The sequence below is a fragment of the Leptopilina boulardi genome, unplaced genomic scaffold (assembly GCF_019393585.1).
Source record: "Leptopilina boulardi isolate dan_hultmark-lab unplaced genomic scaffold, ZJU_Lbou_2.1 LbouV2_342, whole genome shotgun sequence".
Lineage (NCBI taxonomy): Eukaryota > Metazoa > Arthropoda > Insecta > Hymenoptera > Figitidae > Leptopilina > Leptopilina boulardi.
This window is the reverse complement of record NW_026137910.1, coordinates 1,893,995-1,912,582: the sequence shown is the minus strand read 5'-3', so window position 1 is coordinate 1,912,582 and position 18,588 is coordinate 1,893,995. Positions and strand designations below refer to the sequence as shown.

Here is an 18,588-nt window from a genome sequence, read left to right as displayed (position 1 = left end):
AATATTTGATATTATGGTGTTACTTTTTAGTATATTTGGTTACAATTGCGGAACATTTTGGCATGATAACGATTTTCGATACTATTTTTAAGAATGATTGAGATTAAAATAAGAATATTTAATATAGTTGGAATGAAAATTTGATATAATATTTACGAAATCTGAAATCTTTTTATTGAAACACAAAAATGTCAAATTTTAATAAGCTCTTTATCAATTTTTCTAACCAAATATTTCAAATTTCGCAATTAGAATTGCATAAAATGATATAATTATTTTAGATTTTGATATATTTGATATGAAAATTGAAAAAGAAATATCAAAGTTAACGAGATTCGACGAAATTTGCCGAAGTTGAACGTTCGGAATTGCCCGATCCTCACCGAGTGGTAACGAAGACTGACGAAGCTCTTTAGACAAGCCCCTTTTTACTATTATCTTGATACAGGACCTGAATTTCTTTTATATAATTAATTTCGAAGATTTTACAATAAATCAGTAAAAAAAATTGTTCTTCAAAAAATAATAAAATATTTAATTATTTCCCAATAAATAATGATTTTTATTTATATTTTTAAACATGTTTTAATATAATTTCACCTTTCTCATAAGCGGTGAAAAATATGTCTGGTTAGTATATAAGAATGGTCACATCAGTTTTTCACATGAGCGTAAATTTGTATATGAAGCGTTATTCTGCGAATGTTATACGTATTATCGTTAGTATAGGTTAGGAATAAAAATAAGCCAATCGATGTAAAACAATGCGGTGTATGTGTGTGTGTGTGCATTTAAAAGTTCATATCCTCGTCTATCCTCGAGATGAGAAAGAGATAAAACTTTGGCGTAGAATCTGTTGGTGTTTCTGTCGTCATCTGTCACGACTGAACCACTTCGAATTTTTAGTATAGTTTTAACAAATTTCGAAATAATCTTTCCAAATTTTCATATAAATTTAGTAAATAACGAAGTGCGCGTCGATTTAACTTACTTCTGGTTTTTCGTATAAATTTATCAATTTACGAAATAATAATTTCAATTTCTGGAATATATTTACTAAAAAGACTATTGGTAAAAATATACCGATTTTCGTTATCAAACCCAAATGTTCCGCGTTTGAAAAAGAGAATACTAAAATTTCCTATCAGATTTATCAAATATTGCTACTCAATTTCTTTCCGTGTATCAGAATTCCGCCGGAACTTCCAACGTAATTCCGTTGGAGTTCCAAAGAATTTCCGATGGGATTTCGACGGAATTCCGATTAATTTTTTTCAAACATTTTAGAGTCTTAATTCCGTCGGAATCCCATCGGAAATTCTTTGGAACTCCGATGGAATTCCGACGGAATTACGTTGGAAGTTCCGGCGGAATTCTGATAGAACCTCCAGGGAGCACTTTCCGGGACATCCACTTTTCGTTCTCCATTTTTCACTTTCCACTCTCTACATTCCGTATTCCACATTCCGGATTCCAATTTTTACTTTCCGCGTTCCACATTCTAGTTTTCAATTTCGACGTTTCACTTTTCAAATTGTACATTCCATATTCCACTTTCCTCATTCCGGATTCCACTTTTCACATTCCAATTTTTATTCTCCGCATTACGGATTTTATTCTTCACTTCCATTTTTATTTTCCTTTCTTTTTACATTTTCTAATTTCCAAATTATACTTTTCACTTTCCGGATTCATAATTGAAAATGTTGTATTTCACATTTTATTTTTCACAATGCAAATTTTCCTCCCTGAAGTTGGCAAAAATATTTTTGGTCCCATGAAAAACAATTTTTTGACGCCAACTTCATGGAGGTGCAGATTTCTCTTTTTATTTTTTAATATATTTAATTTTTAAAAAAATGTTACATAAACCTTTTTAATTAGATGGCAATAAATGATATTTTGTATAAATAGTAGTTTTCTTGTTATTTTCATTATTTTCAGTGATTATTTTTATTTTCTAATCTACAACATAATTAATATTAGTATTTTAAATTTGTATATTATTAGGTTAAAACAAAAATTTTTCATAACCTCTAAATTTATAATTTACAAAAATCATTTTTTGTAAGTTAATGGAAGTCACTTTTTTCGCATGAGAATAGTATCTGGAATGTGAAATGCAGAATCTTGAATGTGGAAAGTGGAATTCGGAATACGGAATGTAAAATACGAAAATTGGAATCCGGAATGTAGAAAGTAGAATTTGAAAAGTGAAACGTGGAATATAGAAAATGAAATGTTGAATGCGGAAGGTAAAAATTGGAATCCGGAATGTGGAATATGGAACGTGGAATGCAGAATGTAAAATGCGGAATGTGGAAATTCGAATCCAGAATGTAGAATGTGGAATCCGGAAAGTTTTTTAAGTAATTTTATCATTCTGTTGTGTTTAAAAAAAAATAACAGGTAAAATTTTTATATTTTTCACATGTATTTTATTTTTAATTTATTTTTCATTGTCATTAACATTTTTTACTATCTTAATTTTAATTAATAGAATTGCACTGATTCAAATTAAGAGAGTAATTATATATACATATAAATATTAAAATATTATACAAAACAACAAAAATTTTACAACATTTTTTAAAAATTATACATAGATAAAACAAAAAAAATATATTAAAAATATTGACTAAAACTAGGGAAAGAAAAAACTTTCTATCTTTTAAGAAAATTACAGAAAAGTTAAAAAAAAAAGAAAAGTCTCCTTTAAAGCATTTAACTCCTTGGAATAAAGATTTGTCTCTTTCTTCCTTCCTTCTTTTGACAAAAGTTAGGTGAAAAAGCCCAGTTAACTTTTCTTTCAAGAAGGAAATATTTTCTTTTCAAAGTCCAAATGTCCGAGAATTTGGCTACTTTTCAAAAAATTGTAACTTCATGCGGTGAAAGCGTGCGCGCGTTTGAGGTAAAAAAAAAAAAAAAAAAAAGTTCATGAAACTCAATTTTCTTTATATATTATTTTTCTTGTCGAATGTGACTTTTTCATTCGTGAAACTTTCACATTTTTTAAAATTAGATTATTGTCAGAAGGATGTTTTAAAGTTTGAGAAGGTCAACAACAACAAACAAAAAAAAGAAAAAAAAGAAAACCGAAAAAAAATAAATAAAGGCGGAAAGCTTCGGATTAAAATGATTTACTCGAGAAGAACAGTGCAACTGAGTTGTGTGTGTGTGTGTGAGTTTATAAAAATTTATAGATTTGTGTGTTGGAGAATGGAATGGAGCTAAACGCGACAAACTGGAGAACCGGATGTACCTGAAGACAAATGTGCAGGACTAGTCAGTACCAGAAATTCCGGTGGGACGAACACCTTTCAGGAACGACTCGACGGATTTATCGTTCTGTTTCTCCGGAACATTATTATTGGATGAACCTTCAATGCATTTCAGCTTTTCCAGCACATACACATTTTCCAACGTTGTGCAGAATTTATCGTTTGAAAATTACACAACATAGGACGAAGGCAATTATTTTTTTTTCTTCCTTTATATAATAGTTTCAAAAAAATTTGTTTATATTCTGATTCCAATCTGTTGTTATAAAATTCTTGACTCTTCTTTATTTGCGCTATCTCCAATATCATTTTTATTTTCTGCCATTGTAATTTTTGAATGATAAAACCTAAAAAAAAAGTTAAAAATAATTTTTAAAAAATTTTATTTTTTTGTCTTCATAAATTTTAAAAATTTAATTTTAGATATGTAATAAAAAAAATTTATGGAACTATAAAAATAAAATTTTTTTTGTATTTGCAAAAAGTAAACAGTATTTTGGTTGTAAACAATATTATTCTGTTTATATTATTATCTTTATGTTATTATTCATTGAAATTTGAAAGGTAAGAATTTAAAAAAAAATTCTGTTTCACATATTGTCTTTATAAATCTTTATGAATATAAAAGTATTGAATTTATAAATTTTTGCCAAGAGAAAAAAAAGTTTTATTTTTTCATCGACTTTCGAAATACAGTTAATATATATTACAAGATTCAAAAAGCAATATAGAACAATATTAAGAAATAAATTTAAAAATTCTATTGTTTTTTTTTATAAATTACCTTAGATTCTTCATTCAGTTTTTTATAGTCGATAATATGATCTAAACAACCACTATTTCTCATATCCAAAAATATTTCCATCAAAAGATCTCTAAATTTATCGCCACCAATGTCTTTAAAATGTTCCGCGGCATTTTCCATATCTGTGGAAAAATCAAAATTTGTCAATTCCACTCCATGCATAATTGGTAAATAAAAACTGGCAATCATAAAACCAAAAATTGCATATCTTTTATAGTTGTTTAAAAAATTTTCTTTTGAAAATTCTTTGGAATACATTTCTGAAAAATTAATTTCTTTAAAATAATCCATCAATGAATTGTAATAGGCATCGAAAACTTGTGTAAATTTTGTTCGTATATCATCCGGTGACATGCTTAAATAAATAAATGTCGAAAGATCAATAGCAGGTGAACCATAGGATATCATTGCAAAATCAAAAAGCATTGCTTTAACACCAAATTCACTTTCTTTGAAGAAAACATTGTTCACCGTAAAATCACCATGACAAATTGTGGCTAATGACATTTTTGAATTCAATGCAACTCGCATACAATTGTCAAAGGCATTTTCAAAAAATTTCTCAGCTCCATCACAAAACACTGTATCATAATTTTTATCACGTAAACATTTAATAATTCTTGGCATTAAATTGTTCATCATAATTGGAAAAAAATTTCTCTCTCTATATTCATATCTTGTTTCTTGAATATTATTGACTATTTGAAAAAATTCCCTTGGCAATTTATGTTTAAGTACATAGGCCTTGGCATGAAATTTACCAATTTCCTGCATTGCTGCGACAATGTATTTCATTTTTAAATTCACCTTCTCGGGACACTGATAATATCCATTTTCGTTAATATTCTCAATGACAATCGCAGAATTTATCGGTGGATCTTCATTTGTATAGAAACATTTTGGATAGTCTTTGCTATTTTTTTGATATTTTTCATAAAATAAAATTTCATTGTGAAAAAATTTATCGGCTTGAAAAACTTGTCTCATCAATTCAATTCTATGGGGTCGTTTTAGTATGAGACGAAAATTTTTTTCTTCCCTCTTATCAATTAATTTTAGTTCGAGAAATATTATACTTGACATAAGTAATGGCTCGGAACTTTTTACCTCGTATTTTGTAACACTATTTTCATGATTTAATACTACTTTTAATTTTGGTATTAAATATCCCTCTAACCATAATTTTGATTCTTTATCTATATTATCTGTATTTTTTGTCAATTTTATAAAATTATTGTTTTCATTTTTTTCAGTGAATTTCTTTATATTATTCACAGTTTCGTTAATTCTTCTTGTCATTGCCATTATGGATTTTGAAGAATATTTAAAAATTCACTTATATTGTTAACAATATAACTGTCCTGATTGGAATTTTATTTGCACTTTATTAACTGTGAATTTTGAAGAAAGAATTTGTTGAATATTATATTATTATATTATATTAACAATATTGAAAACAATATTGTTAATGATTTTAAATTGGGTAGTCAAAATGGTTTACTTCATTAGCGCGTAACTTGTATACTATTGAAAATATTTTCATTAAAAGAAGATTTGCTGCTTTAAGTGGGAGCAATGTATGAGTGGGGATTAATTTAAGTTTTCTTAACATTTTGTTTGTACATCTGATATTGTTTACCAAAAATATCGTATAACATGTATGTGTGCATGTATACACTGAGAAAACAGTCTTAACTTTAACAGAATCCTTTTATCTTAAACGGATTTTCTTATTATTAATATTTATTACCTTTTTTAATTTTTCATAATGGAATATGGTTTCAATCATTGCTAAATTTTATACCTACACTTTTTTACAGAATTAACGAATATTTGTCTACCTTTTTTCGAACCTAGAATCATATTGGAAAATTAAAGAAAAATATTTTTTGTCTGTTTTATATTTAAAAATTTTTTTTAGAAATTAATTTTTTTGAAAATTTATTCGATTTACTATTTAGAATACGATACTAAAGTACGCAACGTTTATGATCAACGATTTAAAAATCAATTTTTATTTAACACGGCAAATTATAAAATTATTTACCTAAAAAAATATTTTTTTTATAATTTATTGATTAATAAAAACTACAAAAAATATTTTTTTAGGCAAAAAATTATAGAATTTTTTATTTTAAAATATTCAGTGTTTATCATAAACGTTGCGTACTTTAGCTTCGTTTTAGAATGATAAGAAAAAGTGTAAAAAATAAAATTGTCGATGAAAAATATTGAAAATTGTAGTAGTAGTTCAAATTTCCTTTTTTTTAAAAAATTTCATGTTCTATTATAAAATTTGTTAATTAATAAATTGTTTTTTTTTCAAAATTTTCATTTTATACCATTAACAAAGTCAAAATATAAATTGACATTAAAAGAAAACTAGTATTTCCCTTTACATCAGTCTTGAATTATGTTCAAAGTTGTAAAACGTAAATAAATATGAAAAAGTGTAAATTGTTATTTCATGTTCAGTTTTACAAAAAATAAATTTAAACAAAACAGCACTATTTAATGGTATTTAAATAATTGTTTGTGTTTCTATCAAATTGAAAATAAAAATTATAAATTTAATAAAAAATTATAAATGATAATGATAAGAAAGTAAAATATATATTATTTTGACACGGACGTCGGTGCCCCTTTTAGCGCCACTAACTTTTTTTAGCCAACTACGGACCTGTTAGTCAGCTGTGAGTCGAGCGAGTTAAAAACCGTCCATGCATTGTTTTAGTAAAATATTTATAATTTAATAAACATTGAATATTTTAAAATGTTTTCTGGCTTATTTTAAAGATGAAATTTCAAGATTTTATTTTGCTTAATTTTAATTTTTTATAAACACTTGTCTAGAAAAACTGTAGCCCATTAAAATCAAATAATGTAAATTCACTAAAAATTGAAATTGCACCTTTCCTTATTACATTATATCTCCGTTTTAATTTATCAAAAAAAGCTTGAGTATAGAATTATTTTACGGCAAATTTAATAATATTTCCAAAAATAGTTAAAAAAAAATTTCTACAATTATTCTTAACGGATTATAATTTGGATTTTATTACCTTTATACCTGCATACCGAGTTGTATATTTACATTTTAAAGTACAAATTATACCTTTATGCCAAAGGTCGTAAACAATGCGGATGGAAAATACCAATGATAATTCAATCAGTTGCAATTCGTGCATTGACCTGTTTAGACGTGATTAAAGTGCGTAAATTTTGTAATATTAAAAGAAAAATTTTTCTGTCTTTTTTTTCACATTTAAAATAGCTTCGGGAGTGTTCGAATGTTTTAATTCGCGAACGAAAAAATTTTAAGTGTTAATTTTTTTTTTGTCATTTTAGTAAATTTTTTGTTTTGTGAGTGTTCGAAATTCTTAAGATCGCGATCACTTAAATCTTTAGAAATAATGTTTTGTTTTTTTATTTTAAAATCTAATTTCGGGTGTGTTGCATATTTTTTTTTTAAATCGTTTCTTGTCTCCGGAAAATTTAATCATCCAAAATATGTGATACATCGATCGCCGATTAAGGTTAGATATATATATTTTTTATAAATAATAATTACATGCAATTGTTTTATGAGCCAAAAGTTTTGAACGTTCATATGAACGAAATTTGTTTTGCTACTTCTTTAAGTATACGAATTTTATTACAAAATATTGTTTAAAATATCTAACAAGAAGTTATTAATTTGACAATTGTTTAATTTACTGTTTTATTTTACATGGTCATCATAATTTTTAATAATTTATAGATTTAAAAAAAATATTTCGTTCATTTGGACGTTTTGAACTTTCGGTTCATATTGTTTTTCTATTTAGAAGAATTAAAAAAATATTTCAATAATTTATTTTTTACAGCAAAAAATATTAGTACCAATTTAAAGCTAATGAAATTATCTTTTATAGTCGCATTTACAAGACCTAACATTCTTTTTTACTTAAAAAAAAAACTGCAAATTTTTCTAAGTTTAAAAAAAAATTTAATTTCCCTAAATTTAAAATTTTAAATTTTTAATAATGTTTAATTGTATTTAATTTAAAAAACATTTTTTTGTATCGGAGAGAAATGTTCAGTTTTTTTAAAGAAAAAATGGTTGATTTCCGCGAGTGTAGTTTGCAGTTCGATACGTAGCGAGTGCCCGAGCCGAAGGCGAGAGTTTGCGAGCGAAGACGAGAACTGCAAATACACGAGACGGAAATCATTTTCCTCTCGAGTTGCACATACTATTTTTTCTAACACACATACCGAAAGTACATAGATTAAAAATAAAAAATGTTAATTTTTCTAAAAACGGTATTTTATTATTAAATTTTAGCGAAAAATATAACTTTTATAGTAAGTCGACTACATTGAGATTAAATTATGTTATTACTAATCAACAGAATTGACAGAATGACAACAAACGTACAGAGACGCCAAGCGGAGAAAGTGTACACTATTGTTTACGTGATTATCGATTTTAAATTTGATTCGATATATCGAAATATCAACATTAAACTTAAACTCGATATTTCGAATCGATAGTTTGACAATAAATTCAATAATATACTGTTCTTGTTCTTCTTAATGTTCTATAAACAACTGAAATAAAAATTGACGTTACGGACAGGGAAAGTTACATTCCCTCCCTGCTGGTGACGTCACAGGGAGGGAAAGTACTTTTCCTCCCTGTCAGTGACGTCAGCGGGAGGGAAAGTAACTTTCCCTTCCGCTCGCCGGGAAAGACATACTTTTCTCACCCTTTACAGGTAAGAAATGGTGTACTTTCGGTGCGTGTGTTAGAAAAAATAATTTTCAATTTTGTTTCTTTATAGAAAATATTTTATCTTGAAAAAGAAATCTATTGATATATGTAATTTTAATGAAAATTTGTAGAAATAATTGCGATTTTACTCTATTCAAAAACAAGTTGAATTTTTTTCTATAAATTTGAAATATCATATTTTTTGTAAAAAAATATTTTACACTTGGATAGAAATCAAATAATCTCTATTTATTACTAGAAATTTGTATAATTAATGATAATTTTTTATTTTTTGGCTTTTGTAGTAATTTTTAATAAAAATATTTTTTCATTTAGTCCAATATTTTCCGAGGGGGAGGGGGTGAAAATTTTTGGCTTTTACGATACATCGCATGTTTTAATTTTTTTTTCTCTTAAATATTAAAATAATAAATTTTTTATAAATAACAGTTTCGAAAGTTTTTTGATGCTCTTTCGATTGGTAATACGCAGTTTTGAAAAAAAAATTTTTGGCCAAAAAAAATGAAATTGAAAAATAAATTTGACTTTTTCGGGGTGAAAGGTACGATTTCTTTTTTTTTATTGAAAGCTGAGGTTTTTTCTACAAAAATATAGAGTTGAAAGAATGTGACAAGAATGTTTAATTATGATATTGATCAATAAAAATAGAAACCAGTAAATAGTAAACAAATGTGTTCTTTCCTAGTTCATTCAGCGGTCACTAGTTCTCATTGTCGCTGCCTTCTGCAGCACTGTTACTCACGCAACGTTTGTTTACTCTCCGCCATGTTTGTTTTCATTTTCGTTCAAAAATTTCACTTTTTAAACTTCTGTTTTTAATAATTTAATTGAAAATTATACCTTCATGAAGTTGGCTCAGCGCCGAAAATTTATTTTCACAGGACCAAAAATGTCAAATTTTTTTTTTTGTAAGATTTTCGGTCAAAATAATACCTTGAGAAATACTTTTTAAGGTATTATGTGAATCCAAAACATTTTTAAAAATGATTTGATATTTTTGGTCCCGTGAAAAATAATTTTCGACGCTGAGAGTCAACGCCAACTTCATGGACGTAAAATTATGCATTTTTCGGAGAACACCAAGATTCCTTGTACCCAAATCTATCATCCCTCGTAATTTTAGACAAAAATCTTTTTTCATTGTAGAGTAAGATTTATACTACCAAAATACATTTTCCCATAATAGGTCACGTGGGAGGTTTTCACGTATTCTTAAACAATTAGAAACGAATTAAATGATTTATTGACAAACCCATGTGCGAAATATCAAGATTGCCAATACGGCCCAACGTTAGCCCAGTAATGTCTGCCGAAGTACGGCAAACGTTACTGGACCAGTACTGGCGATCAATTCGTCCCATTATTGGGCCAATATTGGCACCAATACTTGGTAATTTTTATTTGCCATAATTAGGCCGAACTCTGTCACAATACTGGGCCACTAATGGCAGACAAGATTGGCCCACTAATGGCGTCTGATACTTGGTTGTCGACGTCCAACCGCAGTTAACACCACAAGATTCGGCTCAGTATTGTCTGCCCAGACTTGATGCCCGATTTGACAATGCTGGGTCAATATTGGGTCGTTTTGGTTTTCGCATTTGGGAAGTATTTTGTAATAAAAAATAATTTGTAAAATAATTTTTTCTTTATAAGAAAGCAAAAAATGTTGTTTATATGAATATAATCACCTATAGTTTTTAATTATGTAATAAGTATTTATTGCACATATTTAAATAACAACAGTTTTTGCTGTGTCGACAGAAACGTTTGACAAGAATGTTAAATAATCGTATATTACTTATGCTATATGACGAAGCAAAAATTAATTTTAATTGCAGTGTGTCATCATTTTAAAATCATCTACAATTACAGAGTGAGAGAAAAATTGAGAAAGAAATAGAGATAATTATTTCAAGTTCTTGGCAATTTTCATAATTTCAATTTATTTCTACAAGTAAAAAACAATATTATATTCAGTTTAAATAAAAAAGAAAAATCCCTAATACTCTTCACTATAAATTTACATTCTTTAGATGAATTTAAAAAACATAAAAAAAATTGGGCAAATATTTATTTATTTCAAAATTCACACGTGTTTATTAAGGGATTGAATATTTCCCCGCCTTGGTTAAGGATTTTTAGTGTTTAAGGATGTATTTGGGATCAAAATAAAGAAGTTTAAATTTAAAAAAATTGGTTCTTGGCCTTTAAACAAAACTGAAAACGAAAAATTCGTTCGTTGATTCGTCGAATCAACGTTGGTAACTTCAGCGTCATAATACAATTTATAAAAAATTTAATTAAATTTCAAATATAAAATAAAGATACAAATTTTCAATTTTGACAAAATTCTATTTTTTTCTATATTTACATCTTATTATTTATTATAATTTACAATCTATAGCTTATTATTTAATTCTTTATTGCTCACAATATGATCTAAACAACCACTATTTCTCATATCCAAAAATATTTCCATCAAAAGATCTCTAAATTTATCGCCACCAATGTCTTTAAAATGTTCCGCGGCATTTTCCATATCTGTGGAAAAATCAAAATTTGGCAATTCCACTCCATGCATAATTGGTAAATAAAAACTGGCAATCATAAAACCAAAAATTGCATATCTTTTATAGTTGTTTAAAAAATTTTCTTTTGAAAATTCTTTGGAATGCATTTCTGAAAAATTAATTTCTTTAAAATAATCCATCAATGAATTGTAATAGGCATCAAAAACTTGTGTAAATTTTGTTCGTATATCATCTGGTGACATGCTTAAATAAATAAATGTCGAAAGATCAATAGCAGGTGAACCATAGGATATCATTGCAAAATCAAAAAGCATTGCTTTAACACCAAATTCACTTTCTTTGAAAAAAACATTGTTCACCGTAAAATCACCATGACAAAGTGTGGCTAATGACATTTTTGAATTCAATGCAACTCGCATACAATTGTCAAATGCATTTTCAAAAAATTTCTCAGCTCCATCACAAAACACTGTATCATAATTTTTATCACGTAAACACTTAATAATTCTTGGCATTAAATTGTTCATCATAATTGGAAAAAAATTTCTCTCTCTATATTCATATCTTGTTTCTTGAATATTATTGACTATTTGAAAAAATTCCCTTGGCGATTTATGTTTAAGTACATAGGCCTTGGCATGAAATTTACCAATTTCCTGCATTGCTGCGACAATGTATTTCATTTTTAAATTCACCTTCTCGGGACACTGATAATATCCATTTTCGTTAATATTCTCAATGACAATCACAGAATTTATCGGTGGATCTTCATCTGTATAGAAACATTTTGGATAGTCTTTGCTATTTTTTTGATATTTTTCATAAAATAAAATTTCATTGTGAAAAAATTTATCGGCTTGAAAAACTTGTCTCATCAATTCAATTCTATGGGGTCGTTTTAGTACGAGACGAAAATTTTTTTCTTCCCTCTTATCAATTAATTTTAATTCGAGAAATATCATACTTGACATAAGTAATGGCTCGGAACTTTTTACCTCGTATTTTGTTACACTATTTTCATGATTTAATACTACTTTTAATTTTGGTATTAAATATTCCTCTAACCATAATTTTGAGTCTTCATCTATATCATCTGTATTTTCTGTCATTTTTTTATCATTCACTATTTCGTCATCCATTGTTATTTGCAAGAGGAGGATATTTTAAATTTCACTTTTTTTATTTGGAAATATTTTTTTGTAATTTTCTATTTTATTGAATTAAGAGGGGAAAAAAAATTTTGTGAATTTTGAACTACAATTGTCGACAAATTTAGATTGTAAGTTGCCTAGTAAGAAAGATTGACTTCACTAGCGTGTAGCATGTGTTATTATTATCCGGATTCTGTGTGGTCACTGTGAATGAGACAGTCATTAAGAGAAGGTTTGATGTTCTAGTGGGAGCAGTGTATAAAGTGGGGATTAGCTCAAGGTTTCTGGTCAATTTTATGCGCACATGTGATTTTGTTGCAAAAAAAAAAAATTGCACATGAAATTATATATAAGAAATTTACTAAAAGATAAAAATGTGTTTTAAATTTTACTTATTAAATCTATACTGAAGTATTTAATTTTTATTACATTTAATTGGTTTTAATAAAAATAGATGAATCTGATAGGTAATAAAGAATAAAAAGAATCATACAGTGAAGGCTTATTTTAAATTTTTATAGCATAGTTAACTTTTGTTACAATTTAAAAATTTTTTTGCAAAATTTTAATTTTGAAATCTAATTTTAAATTCTCAAATTAAAAAAAAACTGTTCCTAAAAAAAAAATTGTAATTTTTTAGCCTTTTTAAAAATTAATTTTTTTTAAGTCAATTTCCATTACGTTGTTTTAGCATTATAAAAATAATGAATTTTAAAATTGTGAATATTAAAGTGAAAGAGATATTCACATTTTTTTGTTTCATTAAAACACTTTATCCACTCACTTTATCATTAATTACTTTCAATTTATGACATTAATATCTAATCTTTATTCTCTTCAGTCATTTCTTCGTGTGCGAGTTATATTACCACTTTGAAAATAAAAATCAAACTGAATTAAAAAAAATTTATTTATTTATTCTTTTAAAAATTTAAAGTTTTGTCTATTTTAAAAATCTACGAGAAAAAAAGTAAATTTCACTGAGCTAAATAAATATTTATTTAAAATATTTTTTAATTCTAAAAAATTTTATTTTCAAAAAAATATATTTCTGCAAACAAAATTTTTCATTTTGAAACAAATTGAATAGTTATATTTATCTCTGAAGACGAAATATAAATATTTTTATTTAATTCAAATGCATTATGTTTGGTTAGAATAAAAATTTTCCCTGGTTGGTAAATTCAATGTTTTTTTTTTTTTACAGAATTATTCTTTGAAAACCAACTGCTATTAAAAATTGATGTAGAATCTGGCAAATTTCAAGTAACGTAATATAATCTTTTTAAAATCCATTATTCAAACCTAAAAATCCATCCATTTTACTTGAAACCACACTGTTAGATTTTTCTCTAAAACATGATTCATATATATACAATCAATCTGAAATAAATTCATGTTCGTTTTTTTTATTATTAAAAAAAATAAAAATGAAAAATAAATGCTAAAAATAGAAATGGCAGACAGTATACCAATTCGCTAACTCTTTCAGTGTTTTGTTCTCCGTTTTTTTTTTCGGCAAAAAAAAAAGAACAGTAAAATATATTATTTCTGCACGAGTAAACCTTTCCTCTCTCCGGGTTTTCTCTCTTACGCGCGCGTTTATATAGTAAATTGGAATTTTCAGGATCATTTCTGCTAAGGGTTGCAAACACAATGACTAAACAAATCACACATATATATGAATTTCATCTTTTTCATGCGCGCAAATAAATAAATCAATAATTTTTATTCGTGTCAACAAAAAAAAAGAGCGATATCGTGCGTGAAAATTTATATTTTACAATTTTTACAATTTCACACATTTTCGTTAAATAATTTATGCGAATGTCATATAGATAATAAAAAATTTTTAAATGTGTCCAAAAATAAAAAAACAAATTTTGAAAAAAAATAATCTAAAAATGTAACTTCAATTTTTTTCTACGCACTTTAAATATTTTCAATATGATAAAATTTATTGAAAAAAAAATAATAATCACTGCTTTTTAAATTGAATTTATTTTTTATTAAAATTGTTTGGTTTCCATAAAGTAAATAAAAATGTGAAATTTTTGTTTCACCAAAAAAAGAAATTTTTAATTGTTTTTTCTCTCTACAATAATTAACTTTGTATAATCGATTTTGTCATAAATTTTGTGATTAAATTTTTAATAACCGCTTTTGTTTCGTTAGTCATTTATTTATTGATTAATCCCTTAAAAACGCTCCACCGATTATCACTCCTCTCTCTTTCTCTCTATGAAATTTTTTATTTTTTCAAGATTTATTTCTTCCCGCAATAAAATAATCTCTATCGTGTATTTTATGCGTATTAATAAAAAATTGCTTTTTCGAGGTAGAAGTAAATTTACAAAAAAAAAAAATGAAATAAAGAAACCAAACACTAAAAAGGAAAATATAATTTATTGTTGTTTCAATAAAAAATAATATTCATAGATTTGTCAAATGTAAATTTTCCAGTAAAAATATGTGTGTCATCGACTAGAAGGAAATCTCGTAATATTTGTTTGCATTCATATATCAGAATTTTACGAGTTTAAAAATTATTTAATAGAGAGAGAGAGAGAGAGAGAGAGAGAGAGAGAGAGAGAGAGGAGCATCTATCAAAATGCACCAAATGTAATATCCTTCGTGTATATATACTCATATAACCTGTTTAAAATTTACTGCTGTAGAAATATTTCTCAGATAACAAGAGCTACGCGAGGGTATAATGTGCATCTGTTGCAATACTAGACTATAAAATGAAAACTTACAACACGATGTATCAAGCTAATAATTTTGAATAATGTAATTTAATTTAGTTATGAGAGCAAGTGTAACACAAGTTTTTTGTGTCAATTAAAAAGTGATTTTCGAAAAAATACATTTTTTAAGTAAAATAACAAAATTGTGCAATAAAGAAAAAATCTTGGGGTCAATTACGTACACTGAAAAAAGGGTTTGGTATTGCCAGCCAAACGTTTGGTTAATATTTAAGCAACCAAAATTTTTTTGTTGAATCAACAAAATTTTAATTATCTCAATCAAAATTTGTTTGACACAACCAAAATTAGAAAAAAAGGATTTTGGTGGTCCTAACTAAAGTTTGATTGGGACAACCAAAATTTTGTTGATTTAACAAAAAAAATTTGGTTGATTAAATACCAATCAAACGTTTGGTTGTCAATACCAAACCCTTTTTTCAGTGTAACTTTTTCCGGATTTCACTTTTCACATTCCGTATTCAGGATTCCACTTTTCATATTTCAAGTTCCACATTCCGGATCCCACTTTCAAAATTTCGTATTTCCGATTCTGGATTCCACTTTCAAAATTCCGGATTCCACATTTCATATTCCGTATTCCGGATCTCACTTTTCATATTCCGGATCCCGCTTTTCACATTCCGTATTCCGGATTCCACTTTTCACAATCCGTATTCCGGATTCCACTTTTAAAATTCTGTATTCCGGATCCTATATTCCACATTCCGTATTGCACTTTGAATGTGAAATGTGGAATCCGGAATGTGGAATTCGAAATACGGAATGTGAAAAATGGAATCCGGAATACGGAATTTGAAAAGTGGAATACGGAATGTGGACTCTGAAATGTGAATCTGGAATGTGAAATACGGAATTTTGAAAGTGGAATGCGGAATGTGGAATCTGAAATACGGAATTTTAAAAGTGGAATCCGGAATTTGGAATACGGAATTATGAAAGTGGAATCCGAAATACGGAATGTGAATAGTGGGATCCGGAATGTGGAATACGGAATATAGGATCCGGAATGTGGAATACGGAATATAGGATCCGGAAAAAGTTACGTAATTCACTCCCTGTTTTTTAAAACGTCTAAAATTAACATTAAAAAAAAAACAAATCTTATATAACAATTGCACATTTGTGTACAAATTCATTTTTTGAAAAACTTAAAATTTTATGACAAAAAAATTAAAAACATTTTTAAAACATCTACAATTTAAATTTTTTAAAAAACATATCTAAGTCACAAAATTTTGTTTTTTCTGCAAAAATTAGTTTTTTTTTCTTTTTTAAAAGTAAATACCAGGCAAAAAAAACCAAAAAACATTTTTAAATAAAGAAATTTAAAATTTCAACAAAAAAAAATCAAATATTGTATCCAACTTATGTTCTTTTGTGTACTAATTTATTTTTTTTTTTTGGAAAACTCAAAATTCCGTGCAAAAAAATTAATAAACAATTTTAAAATGTTTATACAATTAAAATTTTAAAAAAAAATCAAATCTTATAACCAAATTGTTCTCTTTCGTGCAATAAATCATTTTTTCTAAAAGAAAAACTTGAAATTCCGGACAACAAAACCAAAAAACGTTTTTAAATATAAAAAATTAAAAGTTTCAAAAAAAAAAAATATTTTATACTTAATTGTTCTCGACTTGTGCAATATTTGTTGTATTTTTTTTTTAAATGTTAATTTTAGGTGTTTTATAAATGTTTTTTTGCTCGGAATATGGATTTTTTTAATAAATGAATTTACACAGAAAACATCATAATTTGGTACAAGGTTTTTTTTAAATATCATAATTTTAGGCAGTTTTAAAAATAATTTTTAATTTTTTTTTGCCCAAGAATTTTGAGTTTTTCAAAAAATGAATTTGTGCAAAAAAAAACACAAGTCTATCACAATTGAACAAAATATTTATTTTTTTGAAAATTTTAACCTTTTTTATATTTAAAACTGTTTTTTGGTTTTAAAATATTTTTTCAATTTTTTTGCCCAAAATTTTGAGTATAAAAATAAATAATGATTTTATATATAAAATTACTATTTCAACAATATTATTGTTTAAACTTTTATTTAAATAATTGCTGAACTAATGATTTAATTATTAATAATAAATTATTTAAATAAATAAAGTATGCAAATTTTGGTAAAAATTTTTTATTGGATAAATGAATTATTTGGCAAAATATAAAAATTCTAACAAAAAAATCTTGATGATTCCAATTTTTTTTTTTAGAATCTACAAATAAAAAAATACCCTGAAGATTAACGAAAATTACAAATTTTTTTTTTTTTTTGCAACTCTAGTGAAAATAAAAAAATAATATATACATATTTGTTACAGAAACAGTGTAACATGGATATAGAATTCTTGGTAGTGAGAATAAATTTTTATTTCAAAAATGTTTTCAGTTTGTGACATATCAAAAAAAGATTTGTGAGATTTTTATGTATATTTGAGAATATGGTTTTAAAAATGTCAAATTTCAAATCCTTGACTATATTTGCTTTTTAGCCTCTGTTGAGATTGAAGAAAAAGAGAGAAAAAAAAGTGTGAAATTAATCAGTTTGGTCTTTTCTCTTTCTTTCTACACTTTTTTCCACTTGTACAGTTTCATTTCGTTTACTCTCTTCTCTCTCTCTCTTATTTTCTTATTCACTTTCTTACTCCTTGATTTTTTTTCCTTTCTCTAAAGTGACTTTCTGTATTTCTCCCAGTGAAATACATGTATGTATTATACACACATTTATATATATATAGAAGTCCATACATAACTGAGAATATATACAGACACATTCTCTTTTTCACCATCTCACTCCACTGGCTTTTAGCAAATATATACAGGCGCAAATTTATCGACCGACACTAAACGACATAATCCAATTTTCCTACAAATTGGCGACGACGCTTTTTTTGCTATGTACATCGCAAGCCGCCTTTATATATATATATATAGGAAATTTTTTTTTTATTTTGTTTCTTCCTTCCTTTAGGACATTTTTTCCCCCCTATTGAATTTATACCACTTCGGAAATAATTGAAATACGTTTTTTTTGTTACAATAGAAATGAAAAAAAAAATGATCAATTTTGAAGAATGTTAATTCAGTTTTATTATGCGGAATTTAATGTAGATTGCAATTTACCATAGAAATCGATATAATGATTTGAAAATAATCAAAAAACATTTTAGTATTGCCTTAAGGAGGAATAGTACACGTTAATATAACCTCAAAATTGAGAAATTCTTTATTAACATTTTAACTCAAAGAAAATTATAATTAAA

General features: G+C 26.2%; 3 protein-coding genes across 9 annotated transcripts in view; 1 reads left to right on the top strand and 2 right to left on the bottom strand.

The window, feature by feature from the left end:
• LOC127286015 (kin of IRRE-like protein 3) overlaps nt 1-18,588 on the top strand; it is a 567,542-nt gene that overhangs the window by 340,593 nt on the left and 208,361 nt on the right. Inside the window, exon 1 of one of the 7 annotated variants that reach the window (XM_051312292.1) lies at nt 12,940-13,012. The exons of the other annotated variants lie outside the window; for them this stretch is intronic. Coding sequence (XP_051168249.1) covers nt 13,000-13,012 — 13 coding nt within the window. The 5' untranslated portion in view covers nt 12,940-12,999. Of the gene's footprint in view, nt 1-12,939; nt 13,013-18,588 lie in introns of those variants that run through there. 7 annotated transcript variants of the gene reach the window in all.
• On the bottom strand, nt 2,617-5,520 carry LOC127286009 (uncharacterized). Its single transcript, XM_051312272.1, has 2 exons — nt 4,066-5,520; nt 2,617-3,628 (listed from the first exon to the last, which is right to left on the bottom strand). Exons 1-2 carry the CDS (start codon nt 5,389-5,391, stop codon nt 3,593-3,595), a joined length of 1,362 nt encoding a protein of 453 aa, XP_051168229.1. The 5' UTR covers nt 5,392-5,520; the 3' UTR covers nt 2,617-3,592.
• Nucleotides 11,195-12,766, bottom strand: LOC127286011 (uncharacterized). The gene has a single exon (XM_051312278.1). It carries the CDS (start codon nt 12,531-12,533, stop codon nt 11,262-11,264), a length of 1,272 nt encoding a protein of 423 aa, XP_051168235.1. The 5' UTR covers nt 12,534-12,766; the 3' UTR covers nt 11,195-11,261.

What these genes read in the sequence shown, in the direction of transcription:
- LOC127286011 (XM_051312278.1), bottom strand. Translation starts at nt 12,533, where the DNA reads ATGGATGACGAAATAGTGAATGATAAAAAAATGACAGAAAATACAGAT.
- LOC127286009 (XM_051312272.1), bottom strand. Translation starts at nt 5,391, where the DNA reads ATGGCAATGACAAGAAGAATTAACGAAACTGTGAATAATATAAAGAAA. An exon ending in AACTGAATGAAGAATCTAAG is followed by an intron (nt 3,629 to 4,065) that starts GTAATTTATAAA and finishes CTTTTTTTTTAG; the next exon opens with GTTTTATCATTCAAAAATTA.